General features: G+C 37.1%; 1 protein-coding gene across 1 annotated transcript; it reads left to right on the top strand.

Annotated features, from left to right (window-relative positions):
* The first annotated feature begins 5,178 nt into the window (after positions 1-5,178).
* On the top strand, positions 5,179-19,868 carry LOC124286321 (translocating chain-associated membrane protein 1-like 1). The gene is given in 14 exon segments (XM_046722682.1): positions 5,179-5,376; positions 6,790-6,847; positions 12,506-12,624; positions 13,719-13,835; positions 14,193-14,251; positions 14,558-14,588; positions 14,756-14,809; positions 15,349-15,419; positions 17,095-17,205; positions 17,535-17,606; positions 17,838-17,909; positions 18,392-18,473; positions 18,476-18,539; positions 19,479-19,868. Coding segments are annotated over 14 exon segments (1,137 nt in total). The 5' UTR covers positions 5,179-5,250; the 3' UTR covers positions 19,580-19,868.
* The last annotated feature ends 265 nt before the right edge of the window (positions 19,869-20,133 follow it).

Genomic DNA, 20,133 nt, shown 5'->3' with positions numbered 1-20,133 from the left:
GGTCTACAAACTTTAGGAGAAGAAGAATATATATATTCTAAAGAAGCTACACAAGTGACTTCGTTAAATCTTTGGCCAATGTTGACAACTAAATTAAACTGACCGAATTACATCCATATTTTTGCATCCATATTTTTGCAATGATTTAATATACTGTTGACATGCAAAACTTTCCATTTATTAAAACAAACACACATGCACAAATTTCTACAAACCAATCGATACTAAGATTTTGAAGAAAACATCTTGATGAGGATTCAAATTTCACCTGTCGATACCGTGCATGCTGATGACGTAACACAGGCAGTTAATGTTTGTATCAAATAACGTCCCACTACCCGTTATTTTTCTAAGTTTTTGGTATTTTCATCAGTAAAAACACATTTTAGGGCATGTCTCAAAATTTATTCCCTCGGTCTACATTAGGTAGATGTTTCTTAAAGTGATATTTATTCTTTAAGTGACTGTAATACCTCTGAATTTTAAATATAAGTCAAAAAGCATTTTTCTAGCATTTACGACAGTACTTTAGTTTAACAACATCAACAATGAAGGCCTTTCCCATCCATGAAATATTTCTAATACAATGCATCATATTACATAAGTGGTTGACCCAACTCAACGTTTCCTGGGAAATAGACCTCTTGAATGTCCTTGGTCAAAGTACACAGTCATTCACGAATAACAGTCAAATAAACCAAATAACAGTCAAACTGAACCAAGGTCTTCAGAATGACAAGCAAATGTGCGATTCAGATACAAATTACCCATGGCGTCTGGACAACAATAGAACAGTGAGTGAGTACATGAGTGAGTGCATGAGTGAGTGAGTGAGAGTGAAATTTTAAATCAATTTTAGCAATATTTCAGCAATATCATGGACTTCATGATCAACAAAAATGGACTTCACATATTGTACTGAGGTGGGGAATCGAACCCAGGTCTTCAGAATGACAAGCAAATGCTTTAACCACAAGGCCACCTCACCACCCCTAAACTGAAAGTCAGTTCTGGTTTTGACTGTGAGGACAGCTTTTGATGTGAAGGAAATAGCCAGGGGCATTTATGACACAACAGAGGTTTGCTGTCACACTGGTACGTCGGTAACTGACATTACAGAGAGCTGTAGTCTATAACCTCTGTATTGAAATTCTACATAGCTGATTCAGGTGCCTAATACATTCCCAATTACATTATCAATGGCCAGACTTTTTAGGACACAGAACACTTAATTTTTAAAGATGATATAGCAATCAAAAGATCATAATATTATAGCTTTAAATTAGCTTTTTCATGAACTGGAGAGAAATGTTTACATTTTCTGTTGGTTTCCAATATGTAGCAAAATTATAGAATTACGAACTAGTTCAGAATGACAGCCGATGGGACTACTATCGTCAGATATTTACGTCCACAATCTGATTTAGTAGTGACAGGCTAGCGGACTACCATGAACTTCAAAGGCTGTAATGATTGGATAATGATTGGATCTGCATGAGTGTAGTGTTTAAAACCTTCCTGGAATCAAATTATTGTTATATTGTTGAGTGAAGAGGGGCCTAATTGTCTATTTCTATTAATGGTTGAGTCATAAAACCTAAGCTCGGCCTACAGCATACCTTTTTATAAGCCATTATGGCATAATTGACAGATTTACTGTCACTTGTAAAGAATGAGCAGAAAACTAGTATTCAATGGTGATACCTGGAGGCACAGATATTTGAATGTTGACCTTAGGCCACGCCCATTTGTAGTATACATTGATGCACATATAAGGACATCTGCACTCAGAGTCGATGGTTTTCTGATCAGTGGATTACAGTCTGCTGACTTCCACGGCAGATTCATTGATCTGCGTTTCATCCTTTTTGACAACACAGGTAATAACAGAAATTTCATTACATTCTTTTTTTGTCGGGATGTTTTTTTCTCGCTTTAGGTAATGACATACTTTGACTGACTGAGTTTGGTTTTACGCCGCTTTTAGCAATATTCCAGCAACATCACGGCTGGGGACACCAGAAATGGGCTTCACACATTGTGCCCATGTGGGGATTCGAAGACATACTTTGAAGACTAAATGCTAAGATGAGTCTTTGGTCAGCTAAATACAGAATGCTATTCAGAAAGTGGTCATATGTTATATTTGGCATTACATATCATATTTGGAATTGGGTGCCTGATTCTGAGAGTGTGTGTTCGAAGTTGATCTCAGATGGGACTTCTAACTTAAGTACTAGAATCTGTACTTTACCCACAAGGGTTAATCACAAATATAACATATGCTACATTTGACCACTTTCTAAATGACATTGTACATTCATAACTTTTTGCTGTGGGAGCTGTGCCACTTATTTACACTTGAGGTACACAAAGTATGTGAACTAGACTATCAGTTGTCGGACTTCCATTTTTGTTGAAGCTGTGTTAGCCTAAAGGTTTGAATGCTGACTTTGTGGGAAAACAGGTGATTAGGTGCCAGATTTTGAGAATGTTGTTTCGTATACTTAACCAAGCTCAACCTAAACAAAAGAACTAGAATCTGTACTCTACAGAGAAAGCGCAATTCCAAATATAACATATGTTACATTGGTCATTTACCTCTAATCTACAATCTATCATGATTTCTATGTGATGCTTTATTCTTCTGTACTCTACTCTGAATTTTACTGTGTTATGAGTTTTAACATGTGTATAACGTTTTCATGAAATTGGCCAAAGTATTATTACAAAGGTTTTACATAAAATGACAATGAAAGACTGTTTAGCTTAAGTTTAACGTTGGTCTTACTATCATTAAATAATGTCAATGCAAAACATGGACTTTTGTATGTTTGTACTGTTGGTATATCTAAAATATTAATAGTTTTTCTTTACAATACAAAATGGCTAGGTTTGCCACACAAACATACTGATACACTTCTGAATATGAACATTCACTATGTTGCAACACAAGCTATTTCAGCCTGATAGGACCTTTTGGGCTTTCCACTATATATGTATTTGAATCTGTGATTTAAGAATGGAACATCTGAATAGCAGAGAGTGGCTTGGCTTCCATATCTCTGGGTTGCTCCTGGAAAACAATATTGATTTTGAATTATTTTACACAGAGTACATGCAGGCTGTCACATTGTTTTCTAGACTAACAACTGATAGATCCCCATTGAAATCAGCATTGCTTCATCAAACTGCATCCATCATTTTCTAGAGGTGGCCTAAAATCCAGGGTCTGTAATGAGAGACTAATTGTTTTCCTGATAGATCCCCTTGATCAATCCCATATAAGAATAATGAAAGCTGCTTGATCAAAAATAACAACATGTATTTGAAAAAAGTATTTTAGTAAGTGAATCATGATACAGTTTTTGTGAGCTAGTGATTTATGTGCAGGATGACATATTCTGAACAGTGAATTGGATAGCATACAGCTCAGTGTAGCGAGAAGCCGGTATAATATTAAATTATTCATTGGCAGCAGCATAGAGAAATGTATACCCTAGCTACGAAAAACTTTTTCAACATGTATACATTTCAGACAGAAGGTAAAAATCACATGAACTGTTAGGTGTCCTCATAAATAAATATTTACTGATTATTCTAAACAAGAAACTCAATCGATATTTTTCACCATGGGTGTTTTACACTGTATTTCAGGCACATTTGTGTGCTAGTAGTTCACTTTAAACACATTGTAAAGAATAAAGAACCAATGTAGTCCACAATAGTATCATAGTGACTGTCAAAATGAGGTTCAAACTCAAAACACATCAATATTTGGAGTCCATGGCAAATCTATCAATTTTGACTTTTTTCACAACTAATATCGCTGAAGGGGTCGTTGTTGGAACAGGTACTAGAGATACGTACCCCAGGTACGTTTCTGTATACAGATATGTACCCTAAACAAAGTCAAAAACAGAAACGTACCCGGTACCCTAAAAGGCTGACGAGTCCATATTCCACAATCCAAAACCGAAACCGTATGTACTTGTTCCCGTTCAACTGATTCTGAGTAGTATTCATGTGCATCGCGAAATATCCGTTACTGTGTGTTCTCATTACTTACATAACGCAATCAAATGTATCTAATACAACAGTATGACAGTTCCGGTCAAGAATACGACACAATGGGAATGGAATCGTCCTAGGGTACGTTTCTGTATTCTCATTATGGCCAAGGTACGTTTCTGTATACAGAAACGTACCTGGGGTACATATCTGTAGTACCCGTGCCGACGACCCCTTCAGCATTACTGTGTGTTCTCATTACTTACATAACGCAATCAAATGTATCTAATACAACAGTATGACAGTTCCGGTCAAGAATACGACACAATGGGAATGGAATCATCCTAGGGTACGTTTCTGTATTCTCATTATGGCCAAGGTACGTTTCTGTATACAGAAACGTACCTGGGGTACATATCTGTAGTACCCCTGCCGACAACGACCCTTTCAGCACTAATATCACATAAATGATGTGCTCACACATTGGAAATGTTGTACTTTGCACACAGTTATAGACTAGTGAACTCTTAAAACATTCTCTGACTTACAGGTGAGTTATCTGTCAAAGATCCCTTGTCTGCTACCCACAAAACATTTCTTCAAAAATTTGGCAAGACAGGCGAATCAACTATTGCTTTTGGAACAATTTGCTCCTTGTAAAATAATGTCCATTTTTAAAGTTCCACAGTGATGTTTATGCGTTCTTTACTGAAACATATTTATTTCATACACATTTAAGTCTTTCTTAATTAATATAAATATAACTTATAGGCAATTATGTTGGAAGCAGATAAACAAAATCGCAATTTAATAGACAACACGTGTCGGACATTTTCAAGGGTAACATTTCCCCGTCATCTGTTTGAATAACCCTCTTCTGTGGCAATGAACCAATCAGCTTCCTTCTTAGAAAGAAATACGTGCCGGTACCATCAAAAGTATTTCAGTGTTCTTTGAAAAAAAACCAACCAATTTATCGGTTATTTGTGTTCTCACATGAAACGTACAATCACTTCTGACTGAGATTATTTTTGTCTTACTGTTTGTCAGGGGATGTGTAACTTTAACCACGCTTTTCTTTTTCTCACAGTACCACGCCTACTTACACAACAGCCAATAGAATTTGCCGTTCCATCAGAGTTGTCTCACGAGATCAAAACGAGAACGTCACACACCACTTCCTTTCTCTGCGTGCCCCGTGTGTAAGCCACATCACCGGTTGACAGACTTGAAGTGAAAATGGCTCCTAGGCGTTCCAAGAGCACCAAGAATCCACCAATTCTCAGCCATGAATTTTTTATCCAAAATCATGCTGATATTGTGTCCTGTGTTGCTATGGTCTTCGTCATCGGTCTCATGTTTCAGGTCAGTATGAAACCGATCGGATGCTTTTGCATGTGCAGCAAGTTGCATTTCGAAAGTAGATATCCATATGTTTTCCCAGGGCTCTAAATAGTTCATCAAATTTATATGTGTTTTGCATATTCTACAAGTATTCATACATTAGTGTTCGACATGTTCGTACGCGCACATCTGTGTGTTTGTGCATCCCGAATGTACTTGAATTTTTAACAGCTGTTTGCAGTCGTGTCACATGAACATTGGAAGACCTGTAATTTAGAGGCCGCGTCTTCTACTTTTAGAACTATCTTGTGAAAAGGAATGATATGATCATACGATTTTAACTTTTAAAGAATGTGTATCTGTCATAATGTTAAATAAAATATTGGTAACTGAGCATTTTGTTCTTACTGGTCGCTTGTCAAAGTAAGATTAGTGTAGGTGGAGTAGGCTAATCCCATATGGCTGAGTATAGTCCTCAGTAGAACAAGCAGTAGAATTTTTTTCATGTAAATTTAATTTGGTATCTATTTTTCTAGAATAAGAAGCGTACGTTAAATTTTAAGGATTTACTGTTTGAGGTTTACCAATGTCACTGATTACATACTTTGTCAATTAAAGGTATTACAGAACTGTAACTGTAACCTAAATTTGTGGATAACCTTGATTCGTGGATTGCGAAAATAATCATGCTATCTCGTAAATTAAGTCTCGACTGACATCACGAAGAGTTACTTTTGATGTACATACATACTCGCTGACAAAAAAGTTTCGAATCTCTGCATTACATGCAAGTACACTATATTTGTCAGGGCATTGGGATAAATAGCTCCAGATCACTAATACCACCATTACCAAATTTTATTTTTACAAAATGTCAAGTAAAAAGGAAACTGTTAGCTCCAACATTCTCACTTCTCGTTGTCTGCTTTCCTTGGTGTCAATGCTTACTGCAGTTGGATTTCGTACATAGTGGTATAAAGTAACCGACTACGTAATCCACGAAACAAGGTGACGTCACATTTTGTGGGCACGCTAATGGGTGATGATTGCAAATGGCTTCCGTAAACAAACTTTTCATTCACGAGTGGAATATTAGGCATTTTCAATTTTCTGAATCAATTAATAAAAGAATCAGTGCGTATACAAGATGAAATCATACATTTGAAATATGAATTTCACCGCACTTCCCTTATATCCACGAATCAAGGTTACGAGAGTGTACTCGAGGTGTATATAATAAAATCTTGTGTACACCCTTTTACCATGTTCACATTTATGTAAAGATGAATTCATGTTTATATAGAAAGTAAATAATCAATTTCACAGCTGTTTGCTGTTGTCTCTTGGAAAATGCATGTATTGCTTTTAAAAAATGACTATTAAGCTATTTGTGAAAGAAGCATCAAACATGTTAAATAGTTGTTTTCTCTTCAGGCAACGTCGCCCGTAGCTTCACTGTTTGTTGCCATGCAGCACAACGTAACGCAAAATGGTGAGTTATGCACATGCATTTATCATGTTTATGGTGCTAGGTGTAACATCTTTTCTAATGTTGGACACAAGTTGGTAAGACAGAACTGACTGGAATTTGAATTACATGTAAAATATTCTTTTCTTATGCATTTTGAAAGATCAGTGTTATGATTTGCATGATATTGACTGGCATTTCTATGTAAATTGTGTCCTTTTGATTTGCCTAATAAAATTTTAAGAGATAGTTTATCCTACCCTAACCCATTGCCAAAGGGCACTGTAAATTACACACTTAAAAATAATACTTCTCATCCCATGGCATGAAGATAATTGCTCTGTATTGCAGTATTAGGGCATTATTTGGTTAATCTGCCTTCAGGCTGGTTGTTGTCACCATATGCTAGTGTATCTTTTAACTCGATATGGATGTCTCGATATTTCAGATATCCCGATATAATTTCATGGTCCCAACAAGCAAAATTATCAATTTAACTCGATATTTACAAAGAAACTCGATATTCACCTACCTTTCATGGGTAAGAATCCCCTTGAACTGAGGTTGTTTCCACACGTTTTTACACATGGTGCGGCATGAATAAAAAAGATGCAGTAGTGTGAACTAATTAGGGCTAATTGAGTTGAAGGTGTCACTTTGTTTAATTAGGATTAATTAAGAAGGAATTAATTAGGAAGTACTCTGTTGCAACTAAACACTACTGATAACAGATTATAGTTTCGAATCAAAACATACTGAGAAGCGTTTTGTTTTCTTTCATAGTGGTATGTGATGATATGCCCTGGTCGGTTGTCTCGAAATTCTGATAACTCGTTATTTTTTCTTTGTCCCATGAATATCAAGACAACGGTGCTCGACTACTTTGTGTCAACAGCAAATGGATTTCCATCCGATCCAAGATTGAATTTGTTTTGTAATGGCAAACACAGATTCTGTCGTGTCAGGTTTTGTTGACATTAGTTTATCACCCAAGTCCAAATGTACAACACAATGCTGGTTGAATGATGGTGTTGATAACAGGTTTTTAATCAAAGTTCTTAGAGGTAGTTAAGAAATGGTCAGACCAGCTTTGAACCACCTGTTAAAAATGCACATCTACTGGTTGGTAGGACAGGTAGAAAGCACCTTAATATGAATGGTGTTAAATTGCAAGGTATATAAGTGAGTACCAGTACTCGTGAAATCTGCAAACGAACAGTGTGTTTGGTTTTTCTAGTTAGGTCAGATAATAACCAGTCCTGAAGTCATTTGGTTGAAAAAGTATCTGGAGCACTGTGATTATGAGGTTTACCTTTCACCTGTTTTACAAGCATGATAAGGCATGTGGAAAACTAAGTCACAGAGATAGTCATTACCAGGACTACAGGAGGGTATCCAGCCTATGCACTCATTTACTGTACAAAACCCAGATATTGTGAAATATAACAAGAATGTAGACTCAAATGTCATTCAAGATGGTTTATTTTGTTTTGCTAACCATAGCATGATTAGTCCTGATTTTGGTACATTTGTCTATAGTCATTGTCAAAATGACATGAACATATATGTATGTTTCTTCTGTGACCTTTCATACAACTTGTGATTTCTGAAGAACAAAGATAACCATTTGATCAATTTGTTACATATACTACTGAAGAAGTATGAAAACACCATATTCTTTCATATTACTAAAGTAAATCTGCCATGTCATGACATTTGTGGCTATACTAAATGTGGTGATACGAGTACAGGGATATCAGATGTTCCTTAACCCCCTGGGTGCCACAGGGACATATATGTCCTTCCCCTTCAACCCTCAATTTGAAGTACAATAAAAATCAAAATATCCCCCGCACACAAATACACTTCACAGTTTCGAATTCTGCGGGAAATCTCCTGTTTCTTGATACCATCCACTATTATTTTAGACGAAGCTCAAGTGCTGAAAATGACCTTTCAAAATAGGCTTCGTCGAAAATGTCGCCATTTTTGACACAGTACGAAATTATCATTCACAGAGTTATTTGCTGTATGTTTTGAAATGTGAAAATCTGATATTTACTGGGAGTATTGAATTTCAAAAATAACATATTCATGTGTCACTGATATCAGTTTTACATGAAATCGCTAATGATAATTCTGAAACGTTGCTGATGAATCTAGAATCGTTTGGGATGTTTTCGAAAATACACTTACACGAACGCCGTAGAGAGCTTTTCGCCATATTGGATAGTGTTTATAAAATCACGTTTCGCTAAGGCCAGTATTGAGACGCCCATTACTTAACATATATTTCATATTCAGCTTCGAAAAATGCATCACCGAAGTCCCCATACATTTTAGAATCAAATTGCAACTGGTCTTTGTCACCAATACCAATTGTCTAGATAAAATGAGACGAAACATATTGGGTGTGAAAATGAACGCTTTGCTCGAAAGACTGCGCTGGTTCAAAATGTAAACAAAGACAAATTCCGATTTTACACTGTGTAGAATTGCGATGGCTCAATACCTTTGGAATATGCATGGAAAGAGTATCGTAGCAAGAAATAGGAAATAATAAATAGATACAATGCAATGATTTGATAACTCATAAGAAATTGTCAAAGTTTCCGTGCAGCGTGACGCCACGACTGACGCAAAATCACGCAGAACGACAACTGTAATTATCAGCATTTTAGGCTTCTTCTCTTACTTACAGTGAAAATGATAAAAACATATAACAATACACAGATAGTCAGAATCATTCTGATTGCTTACATGTCATATTTATGTACAAACTATCCCTGAATCAATGGAAGGGTCCTTGCAAAATCCTGTGTATCCTTGTCAGCAAAGCCGCCATTTTGTAAGAAATAGGTCGTCGGTAGTGATGTCATACGTCAGCATTGTTGTACATATTAGGCAATTTCTTTGAGGTGAAGGTCGGTTGAACAAGAGTAAACACAATCCTTCGCCTAATCCTTCCTATTACACTGTCAGTTTTATGACGTATATTTTGTGGGATAGTTCAGATACTTTTTCATGAAACTGACTTCAGTATCTACATTTAGCCTTGTCCAATATCATATCATACGTGCATATAGGGTTTACGGTGTTTTATTCTTTGAAAGTTTTTGATTGTTTGAATAATATTTACATAAGAAATTGACACATTTAGTGCAGTACACCATATTCTAAACCAGTGTTTCCGCTGACTAAATTATTTATCGGACACTGTGTCTGGCAACCTAAAATTTTACCGGTCATGAATGAAATTTGCCGGTCATATCCTATTACCATACTGTAAGTACTCATTTTAAAGTTATTTATAGCCTGGGTATTTCCGAAACATAATTTTTTTTGCGACCTTGAAAGCACAGCCAAGACAGTGATTTCGCTTACCCATGATTTTTTTATATTAATACATGCTTATTTACCGGACACAGTGTCCGTCTGGCTTTCAATTTACCGGTCCCCACCAAATTTTACCGGCGATTTTCAGGTATATACCGGGAACGGAAATACTTTAAACCTTTACACAAGTGTTAGAAGATCAAACGTAGCCATAACTGCAACCACTTTAATTCCCATGATGTACAATATTCAATGCATTTGGACTAATATTGCAGTTTCACATGAACAGGTTAATGAACGGCGATTTAATTCAACCTTATGATTAAAACTGATAAACATTTAATGAACATGATTTATGTTTGTTATAAAATGTATATGCACACATATTTAAAGGAATTTTCTTGTTCATTGCACATTTTTGTGTCTTTTTATAGAGAAAACAATGATATAAATTGATTGGCAAGGTGCGCTTTTGTTGGAAACGTTTTATGATTCACTATCATTGTTTTTGATAATATAATCAATTCATATTCGATTTAAAAATATTGTGGTAACAGGATATCAAACTCTAACTATATTTATACGAAAATTGTTTAAAAATATACAAACCATGTCATGTCTTAATTTGGACAAATCTTATATCCATATTCTAACATATAGTACGTACTAGTTCCATATATAAAACGCTATCTTATTGCATCTTCCATTGCATACTTATGAAGAGAAATAGCTACATATCATAAACAAAGACAATTCTTATCCTAAACAAAATATTCTGGTGTTGTGAAATGTTATTTTTTCATTTACGTTAAATTGATGCCAAACAGGTGCGCGTGTGGCTCACAAAAAGATACACAGTCAAACTGTCTAATTGTTGATATATTCAGGACACTATTTAAATGGAAAAATCAGTCATTATATGTTTGTCTAAAGAGTGTTAAATTCTGACATAGAAGCCGAGACCTTTCACACAATTAATGGAAATTAGGTGAGATATATACTAATCAGCATACCAATGGTGTCTTTTTCAACGTCGCAAAATGCATAAAACAAGCAATGACGTCAACTAAAATGTATTATTTTCAGCAATTTCATTACATTTGATGATATGGCTAGTACTCTGGTAATAACGATGCAAAATTAGTCAAAATACATCTACACAAACAGGATAATATGGGAATCAAAGGACTAACTTATATATCAGGGGGATAATATGGAATCAAAGGACTAACTTATATATTGGATAGGGCCATCCAAATCGCTATTACCTGCTTTCACATGTAGTACGTTGTCATCTTTTTTTATAAATTGTGAAACTACCAAAGCGTATCCGCTCACATTCGGGAACTTTGATTTGGAATAGTTTGGTTCACCGTAAACAAAAAATAACGAACATATAGCATCCGTATCCACAACAAATACTCTCCATGTGATTGACCTAGTGTTAAGCATAACAGAGTTATGCCCCCTTATCATTATATGTGTATGACCTCTCTGTCGTCGTTTGACGTTGTAGAAGAAGCGCTTTGAGCATATCCCTATGACGTGGAAAGGCGCTATATAAATGGCCTATTATTATTATTATAAGAAAATCCATTTTTGACATTTATTGCGAGTCAGTTTTAATGTTGAGCGTTCAGATATCAGGCTGTATTTTCTTTGCTCACACTTTCCGTAAAGATGCCAAATTAAAAAATTCGTAGCACAGTGCTTTTATCGGTGCGCGATAAAAAGCGGAGAAATTTACTGTTTTTTAACGCATAAAAAACTTTTGGGACAACATTTAGCAAGGTCTATTTCTCAAACCGAGGAGGTAGTTGCACTTATATTTATACCAACGGATAGGAAATTTAATATTCTACATTTCTGTGTAATTTTATAGCCGTATGTTGATCCAGGACCACGCGAGCGCAATTCACGCACAACGCTCACTTTTCAAACCGTATGAATATGTGCGCCTGAAAATAAACTCGGCATCCAGGGGGTTAACTTCTTTTTAGTAGTACATAATGGCACACCATATTGGAAAACGGTGGGACTTTGTCATCCTAAATTATGGGGTGCCAGGAGATATTCTCATATTCAACGCAATAAACGTATCACCATTAGAATCTGGCTGGCCATGAATATGGGATTTCTGTGAAATGTACATTTGAACTGTTTAACAAGAGTCTATCTACAGCACTTTCAGATCTGTAGTATACTCATGCACAGTTTTTTTTCGTATTTCCACATACTTATGCAATATTGTCAACAAGGAAAAGTCATGCAGGCACTGACTCTATGATTGTGTATTAGCGAGGTAATAGATACCATTTTCTATTGATTAATGGCTTTTGTTTTCAGACACAGAGGATTCTGATTTCTCCCTGTATACATATGGAACCAAGGACATGTTCGCTGTGTTCTTTTACTTCCTCATCTGCATTGTGATCCATGCCGTCATCCAGGAATACATCCTTGATGTAAGAAGCCCCGTTGGCATGGTTACTTTGTTGATAAACTTAAGTGCCTACCATGAGCAAAAATAATATTTTGTCATAGATAGTTATCAAATTTATGTATTTATTTAAATATGTACAGTATGAACATCGTGGAAGTTATCTTGTTGCTTTAATGTTGTTTTTGAAGCTGAATGGGGTATTTTAGGTTATTTTATGGCATTAAAACTCCTTAAAAGGGAGATAATTTACTGCAGCTATACCTGAACAAGTCAAATTGAAGGAACCGAGCTGGTGAGAGTTGGTATTTTGGGGCACAGTGGGCGAGCTGGATAAAGTGCCAGGCTAGTGATCCAGCAAGATTGAGATGTCGGGATCGAGCCCACTTGTGACCGGGTGTAAAAACCTTGGAGTCAACTTTGCAGATGTGCAGACTCTTCCAGTGTTGTCACAGTACAGTACACAATCCCTGGTGTACAGTACACAACCCCTAGTGTACAGTACACAAGCCCTGGTATATAGTACACAATCCCTGGTGTACAGTACACATCCCTGTGCACTTAAAAGAGCCCACGAATCCATTGGTATATGACCAGATGGTGGCCACATGAATACGTGCAAACACCTAGTTGCGGGTACAGCAATGTGCAGGAATCTTGGACAAAGTACTGCGACTATATGTCCCAGTCCACCCAGCTGTGAATGGGTACCTCGTTAGGATGAGAAAGCAGCAATAACTTGGTGCGCCTTGTGGCTGCAAGCGTTGTATGCTCCTGGGGAGTTGAGATTGATAATACGATGTGCCGTTGAGATTGAAATCCAATGATGAAGGGGAAAAATACCAGCGCCTTGAGCATGTACTAGTTGCGTGGATATGTGCGCTATATAAATATCCTATAATAATAATAATAATAAATAAATAATATTTTGGCATTCTAGAGTCTTTTCAGGATTTCATTATATTTTTATGTGATTATTAATTACGAAAATTTTTTCTCGACAGTTCTCTCATTAACCAATCTTGAGCCTTGTTCTTTTGTTTTTTTAAAAATCTCTTCTTACTTGTGAAGAAGTTGATTTTTGTCATGCGGTTAACCATGTAATTTTGTGTTTTGCAGAAAATGAATCGCAAAATGCATCTGTCAAAAGTAAAGCACAGCCTTTTCAACGAGTCCGGTCAGCTATTGTCATTCTACCTGGTGTCAGCTGTTTGGGGAGCAGACATTATACTGAGAGTGAGTCAACATTCTCCAGTCAATTTTTAAGTTGTATGCACTATGCTGTTAAAAGGTGTGATATCAGGGGCGGATACAGCTTTTTGAGAAAGGAGGGGTGCACACTGTTGAGAAGGGGGTTTGCACACTTTATTTTCACGAGCGTTTCAATGGTCATTTAATAAAATTTCAGGACAAAGGGGGTGGGGTCATCCTGGACATCCTTTTATATCTTTGACAAATGTGGAGATGTTATGATCACATTTTTAAGACAGTCAATCATTGTCCTAAAGTTTGGACTGACAATGTGAACATGTTTTAATATGCTTTATGCAAAATGCATAATAAACAGCATTTAATATTAAGTTTTTGTTCCAGGAAAGTTATGTGACAAATATAAACCAGTTATGGGAAGAGTATCCGCATTCACAACTACCGTAAGTAACACTTGACACCTGGTGGCTGGTGATGCATTTTATATGTCAAACAGAAATAACTAATTATATTCAAGCAGCATATGTAAAGACAATTGATTGTTCAAAGGCGTTTGCAATGATTGAGCTTAAAACTACAGATTATTCATAACTTTTTAGATAAATACTAATTATCTCATATCTCAAATTAGTTTGAACTGATCTCAAAAGTTATAATGATTATCATGATAATCCATGATCATTATTATGCTTATCAGTCCACTGTTTCCATGGGTTTTTTCTTACCCCCAAAATATTTTCATTTTCCAGATTCATCGTGAAATTTTATTTCATCATTCAAGTAAGTTGTTTTACATGTCCTTGTGATGTGACTTCTTGTAATCTTCTTGATGAAAAGTTTGAATCACTCAGTATGTTTAATCATCAAACATTGGATTAATTAAGCTGGAGAGCTCCTTGTTCTTTATTCATTATAAAGTTTTGACAAAACTGGCATGTCATTTTCAGATTTCCTACTGGTTACATTGCTACCCAGAGCTTTACTTCCAAAAGACGAAGAGGGTATGTTTGTTATTTTTACAAAGAATTTGTCTAATTTAACCAAAACATTGCATTACAGTATTTTGCTGTATTTTTGGAGCTGAAATGTTCACGTGTGATTGACACTGACTGTACATGCAGATGCTATTTTTATATCAGTAACTACATCTCTGTTGTCAGAAGATGCCATTGTGTCGTCATGGCTACAGGGGAGATAACATGACAGAAAATCTGCATTAGTGCTGTTTTGTCATTCAAATTTCAAAGGGAAACATGTAAATGAATTTCTGTATAAACTTCAAGTTAAACATTATGTACAGAGTATCAAAGTTTGTTAAATAGTCTTCATTCAGTATTGTTCAGCCCTAATAATTGGACAACAGAATGAAACAGTTACTTCCCCTTACATCGTATGTCCTACCATTATCTTAATACAGAAATTGTGTTCTCTCTGGGCATAATTGTTGATGGGAATCACAGATAACTTAGCAAACTTTGACGTATTGCCAACTCTCCTCTTTCTGGACATGTTTATCATCCGAAATGTGTCTGTGTTTCAGGATGAGATGGGTTCGCGTATCCAGTATGCCACTATGTACTTGCTCTTCATCACTGTGGCCTATGTGCTCAAGTAAGTCTTGAGTAGTCTCTTAGTCCTGGTGGGGTAGCCTTGTGGTTAGAGTGTTTGCTCGTCACGCAGAAGACCCTAATATTGTTATACATAAAGTGTGCATGGAGTAATTATTACTTCTGTAAGAGTTTCTAAATATCATGGGTGGTGGGGTAGCCTTGTGGTTAAAGTGTTTGCTCATCACGCAGAAGACCCTAATACAGTCGGACCCCGTATATCCGGAAACACCCCGCCTTCCGGACGATTTTTAGGTGAAACGAAACTTGCCTTCAGTAATTGTACTCGCTTAGCCGGACCCTGCGCTTCCGGACCATCACGGAGAAGTTTCAAACCATTCCCATAGATTTCCATTTAAAAATGATCCAGTTATCCGGACGGAAAGATCTGGGCACATGTGCATGTGTACATGTATGTTTCACGTCAGTATTGTTTACCGGATGACTAAGTGTATTCATTGTTAATCTCTCGGCAGGCGTTTGCTGTGAATTGAGTACCAATCAAAACACTAGGGACCCGTGTTAATCTCTCGGCAGGCGTTTGCTGTGAATTGATTACTTACCCATCAAAACACTAGGGACTCGTGTCACTTCAGTTGTGGCGGGTGTGAGAACATCACATCAGTAACAAAAACACATGTTAATTAGGATTAGGATTAAGCTGAGCCGCGGAATTTGATGCAGCAGTTACCACGAAGTGACGGCGACAAAGTCCCAACTGCTGAACAGTACGTTGATGAAGATACTGTCGTGGAAACTGGCCATGAGCTAACTGATAAAGAAGTCATCAACAGAGTGCAGACCGACAGACGACCAGTCAGATGATGATGAACAACAAGCAGTTGTTATGCTAACGGTCTGTTGACCTTCTACGAATGAACTGGAGACGAAGGTTCAGTGAATTTATTGATGGACTTGGTGAAGTGATTTGAAGAAATGAAACCAAGGAAGCAGACACCTATCACGGACTTTTTAAGGAAATAATGTGCTACATGTGATATATGATATCGAGTCAAGTAAGATGTGCTATGTAAAATGTATAATGTGAATCAACGTGCTGAAAGAAAGTTTATTGGTGTGATATTGAATATGGTATTGTTATGATTATATGTTTTTGACTATTGACTTATTGATATACATACATGAATAAATTTTCAATATACATTGTCAGTGCGTTTTGCTTGTTTGATCCCGTTAACCGGATGCCTCGCTATCCGGGCGATTTCCGAGTGTAACCAAAATGTCCGGATAAACAGGGTTCGACTGTATTGTTATACATAAAGTGTGCATGGAGTAATTATTACCTCTGTAAGAGTTTCTAAGTATCATGGGTGGTGGGGTAGCCTTGTGGTTAAAGTGTGTATGCTTGTCATGCCGAAGGCCTGGGTTCGATTCCTCACATGGTTATAATGTGTGATGCCCATTTCTGGTGTCCCCCATTGTGATATTGCTAAAAGCGGCTTAAAACCAAACTCACACACTCCCTTAGTTCTGGCCCAGGTTCATGGGACTAATTCTCAGGAAGGAGAGTATATTACTGACTGCATTGTTGGCATCTCTGGCCCTTTGACCTGTGACCAATTCAACTGAAATTTAAAAGGTACAAATTTGTTATCATATTGCCCTATCCTACCTTTTGTTGTGTTGAAACAAGTATAATATTCTTGTCTGTTCCACAGCTTCAGCCGAGTGGCGCTGTGCATGCTGGTCCTACACTACGCTGTGGAGTTTGTTTTCCATGTGGCACGCCTCCTCTACTTTGCTGAGAAAACAGAATTTGCTAACACTGGGTATGTTTAACATACTATCATAAAGAGAAAGTCTGTTCCGGCGCCACAGGGAACTGCTACAGATTAAATAATCTTCACAAACACTATGACATGGATCCTTTTTATATCATGCATAATCCGTAAGCAAGTGGGTCCATCAAGAATTCTATCACACTCTGCAGAACGCAAAACATGCAACTTTTCTTATCTACTGTTAATATTAACATGATAAATAAGAAAGTGTAATAGCTTGTCAAATTTGATCATATCATCTTGATGTCCACATGTAAACAGCCTCCCATGTTTTTATGTTCTCTTCCAAACATCAGATCAGAATTATTTTGTTTCAGATTCATGATATTTAACGTTTTGTTTGTGCTGGTACGGCTTGGTTCCATAACTTTGGCTGTTCTCACTTTCTGGTAAGTCTACTCTGCCTAAACCATGGTGTCCTCACCCCATCAGCTCTTGACTGTGAAGACTGGTTGTTTTATTGCGTCAACATCTCATTGCAAATCTTTTTTATGGGTTTCTTGTCTGAAAGTAATCTGTCCAAATCACTACATTAGAATGGTTATCTTTGAAAACAATAAAGCAGACTTCTTGTTGTTACAAGGTGTTAATACCGCAGTGTTCTTCTGTTCTGTTTTCAGGTACGGCCTGGAGCAAAGTAGCCAGGACACTCTGGATCCCGCAAATGGAAACTTTAATACTAAAATAATCAGGTACATTGTCATCAACTTACAGCATGCCAACATTTATTGGTAGTCTTTGTAGTGTTATGTCCTGAGCTCTTTGATGTCTCCCCATGGGGCTTTGATTGGTAGGAGGTGACTATTACAAAAAGATTAGGTGGTGATAGTACGGATTGTACCCCATATATGTCGATTCACTCTTATTACGTTTGTCAGTATTATACCCATGCTATGGCTTTATCATGATTCACCAATGTTTTCAATGTCAGTCATGCATCGTTCTGGGCTCTTTCCACGCTGAGCTTCTATTCCATGATCTGACTAAAATACTGTTCAACGCAGTATCAAACATGTTGAACCAAACTCACTGAGTATTAAGGCAATATGAAATGTGTGATATTAAATACACTGTAAGGTACATTAGTGGGCTATTTGTTTGCTGACAAGCTGGTATTTGTTTGTATGATTGTCATAGTGAGTCTTGCAATTGTCATGGTGTATTGTGTGTTTAGGATCAACTGTCTGGCAGCCGTGTGCATCCTGCAGGCCTGGATGATGTGGAACTTCATCACCTTCCACCTGCGCATAAGCTTGCAATTGTCATGAGAAAGAGTGCTGCCGCCAAGAAGACGAGATCACCAAGCAAGAAGAAGGTTAAAGGTACAGTAAAGTTAAAATAACTGATTGTTCTCAGGTGTAAAATAGTGAGTCCTCCGTGGTGTAGCGTCTGGCATTAATGGGTACAACAAGGACTGTGTGTTTAGGATCAACTCGGCAGCTCGAGTCAGTATAATGTGTCTGAGTGGGGTATTCATGCTTCACTCGCGGCATGGTATCTCAGTGGGCTAGCACTATAAAACCAGCTTAAGTCTGTGCTAGTACAAGCAGCCGCGAGATGCACATACACACGCATGCATCGGGCCATATGAGCTGGAAATATTCTCAAGCACGACGATAAACCAAATTTCACCTCACCTCTCAGGTGTAAAATTGAAGTTTGTGAGAGTGGTCCTACTGAGGGGACCCAGAACAGGTTTACTGGAAGAGTTGTAACGGTCAACTGAAGAATATGTAGATGGTGTGTTCTCAGATGCATTATGTCGTGTAAACTCTTATTATGACTACTTGATTGATTGGTTTACTCAAATTGTCAGTGTGAATGTTCACAATGGTAATTGGGGTGATGAGGTAGCCTAGTGGTTAAAGCAATCGATTTCCCGGTTTGATTCCCCACATGGTTACTTTGTGTGAAGCCCATTTCTGGTGTCCCCTGCCTTGATTTTGCTTGAATAATGCTAAAAGTGGCGTAAAACCATATTTGCTCACTCACAATGGTAATCATTGCTGATGGCCTTAAGATCTTCCGTCAATAACAGCCAGCATGTGAACTCAAATCTGTTGTTTTATCAATTTGACCATGACACAGTGACTTCAGAATTGTGTTAAATGGTACTCATTATACTATTTCACGAATCAGAGTGGTCAATGCAAGTTCATTTGATATCTGAAAATAATATCCTTGAAACATTAACATGATTTAAGTTGCACTTTTTCACACAAATTCTTCGTCTTTCAAAGTATTTGCTTTCTGTTTTTCAGCTCTTGATGAGGATTTCAGTGCCCTGCCTGAGGTGGACCAGAACAATGCCACAGAAAATGGATCAGTGCGCAACCGCTCCAAGTCTAAGAAGGGACAGTAATTGACTGATGTGCTGTGTTGTTGATAATTGGTCGACAAGTTAGAAAGTCTGCTCTTTTCTTCATTTTACCTCGTTTAACCTTGTGAGATGTAAGCTATCTGAAGCCTTGATTCCTTCTGTTGTTAGGGAACTGTCTTGTTCTGACTCTTGACCAGTTATCAGTGACACTCTAGTCAATGACTGACGGTATTTTATTTTATAATGGTGGAGATTTCATTGTGTCTAAATGTTAATCTGCTACGTGGTTTTGGGTGAATGGTTCCATCTGTTCTGTATTGTAAGCACAAAACATTGGCCTCATCTGGTGTGCATGGAACAGTTACACACAGAGGATTCTCATCACAGTGTAGTTGTGCACTTACTTTAAGTGATTGGCTGCCATCTCGATGATAGCAAATATACTCACAACATTCAAAGCTCAAGCAAGTTGTCCTGCACCACCAACTAGGAACACTGTTTAGAAACTTCTACCATTTCAATGACGGGTTCAATGATCATTTCAAAACTGAATTGGTAGCGCACGTTTAAATCACATTTAAATGTATTCCATCCTC

This window comes from Haliotis rubra, unplaced genomic scaffold (genome assembly GCF_003918875.1).
Source record: "Haliotis rubra isolate DU_JTF1 unplaced genomic scaffold, ASM391887v1 Scf38, whole genome shotgun sequence".
NCBI classification, from domain to species: Eukaryota; Metazoa; Mollusca; class Gastropoda; order Lepetellida; family Haliotidae; genus Haliotis; species Haliotis rubra.
The sequence above is the reverse complement of the archived record's forward strand: the minus strand, read 5'-3'. Positions and strand labels throughout refer to the sequence as shown.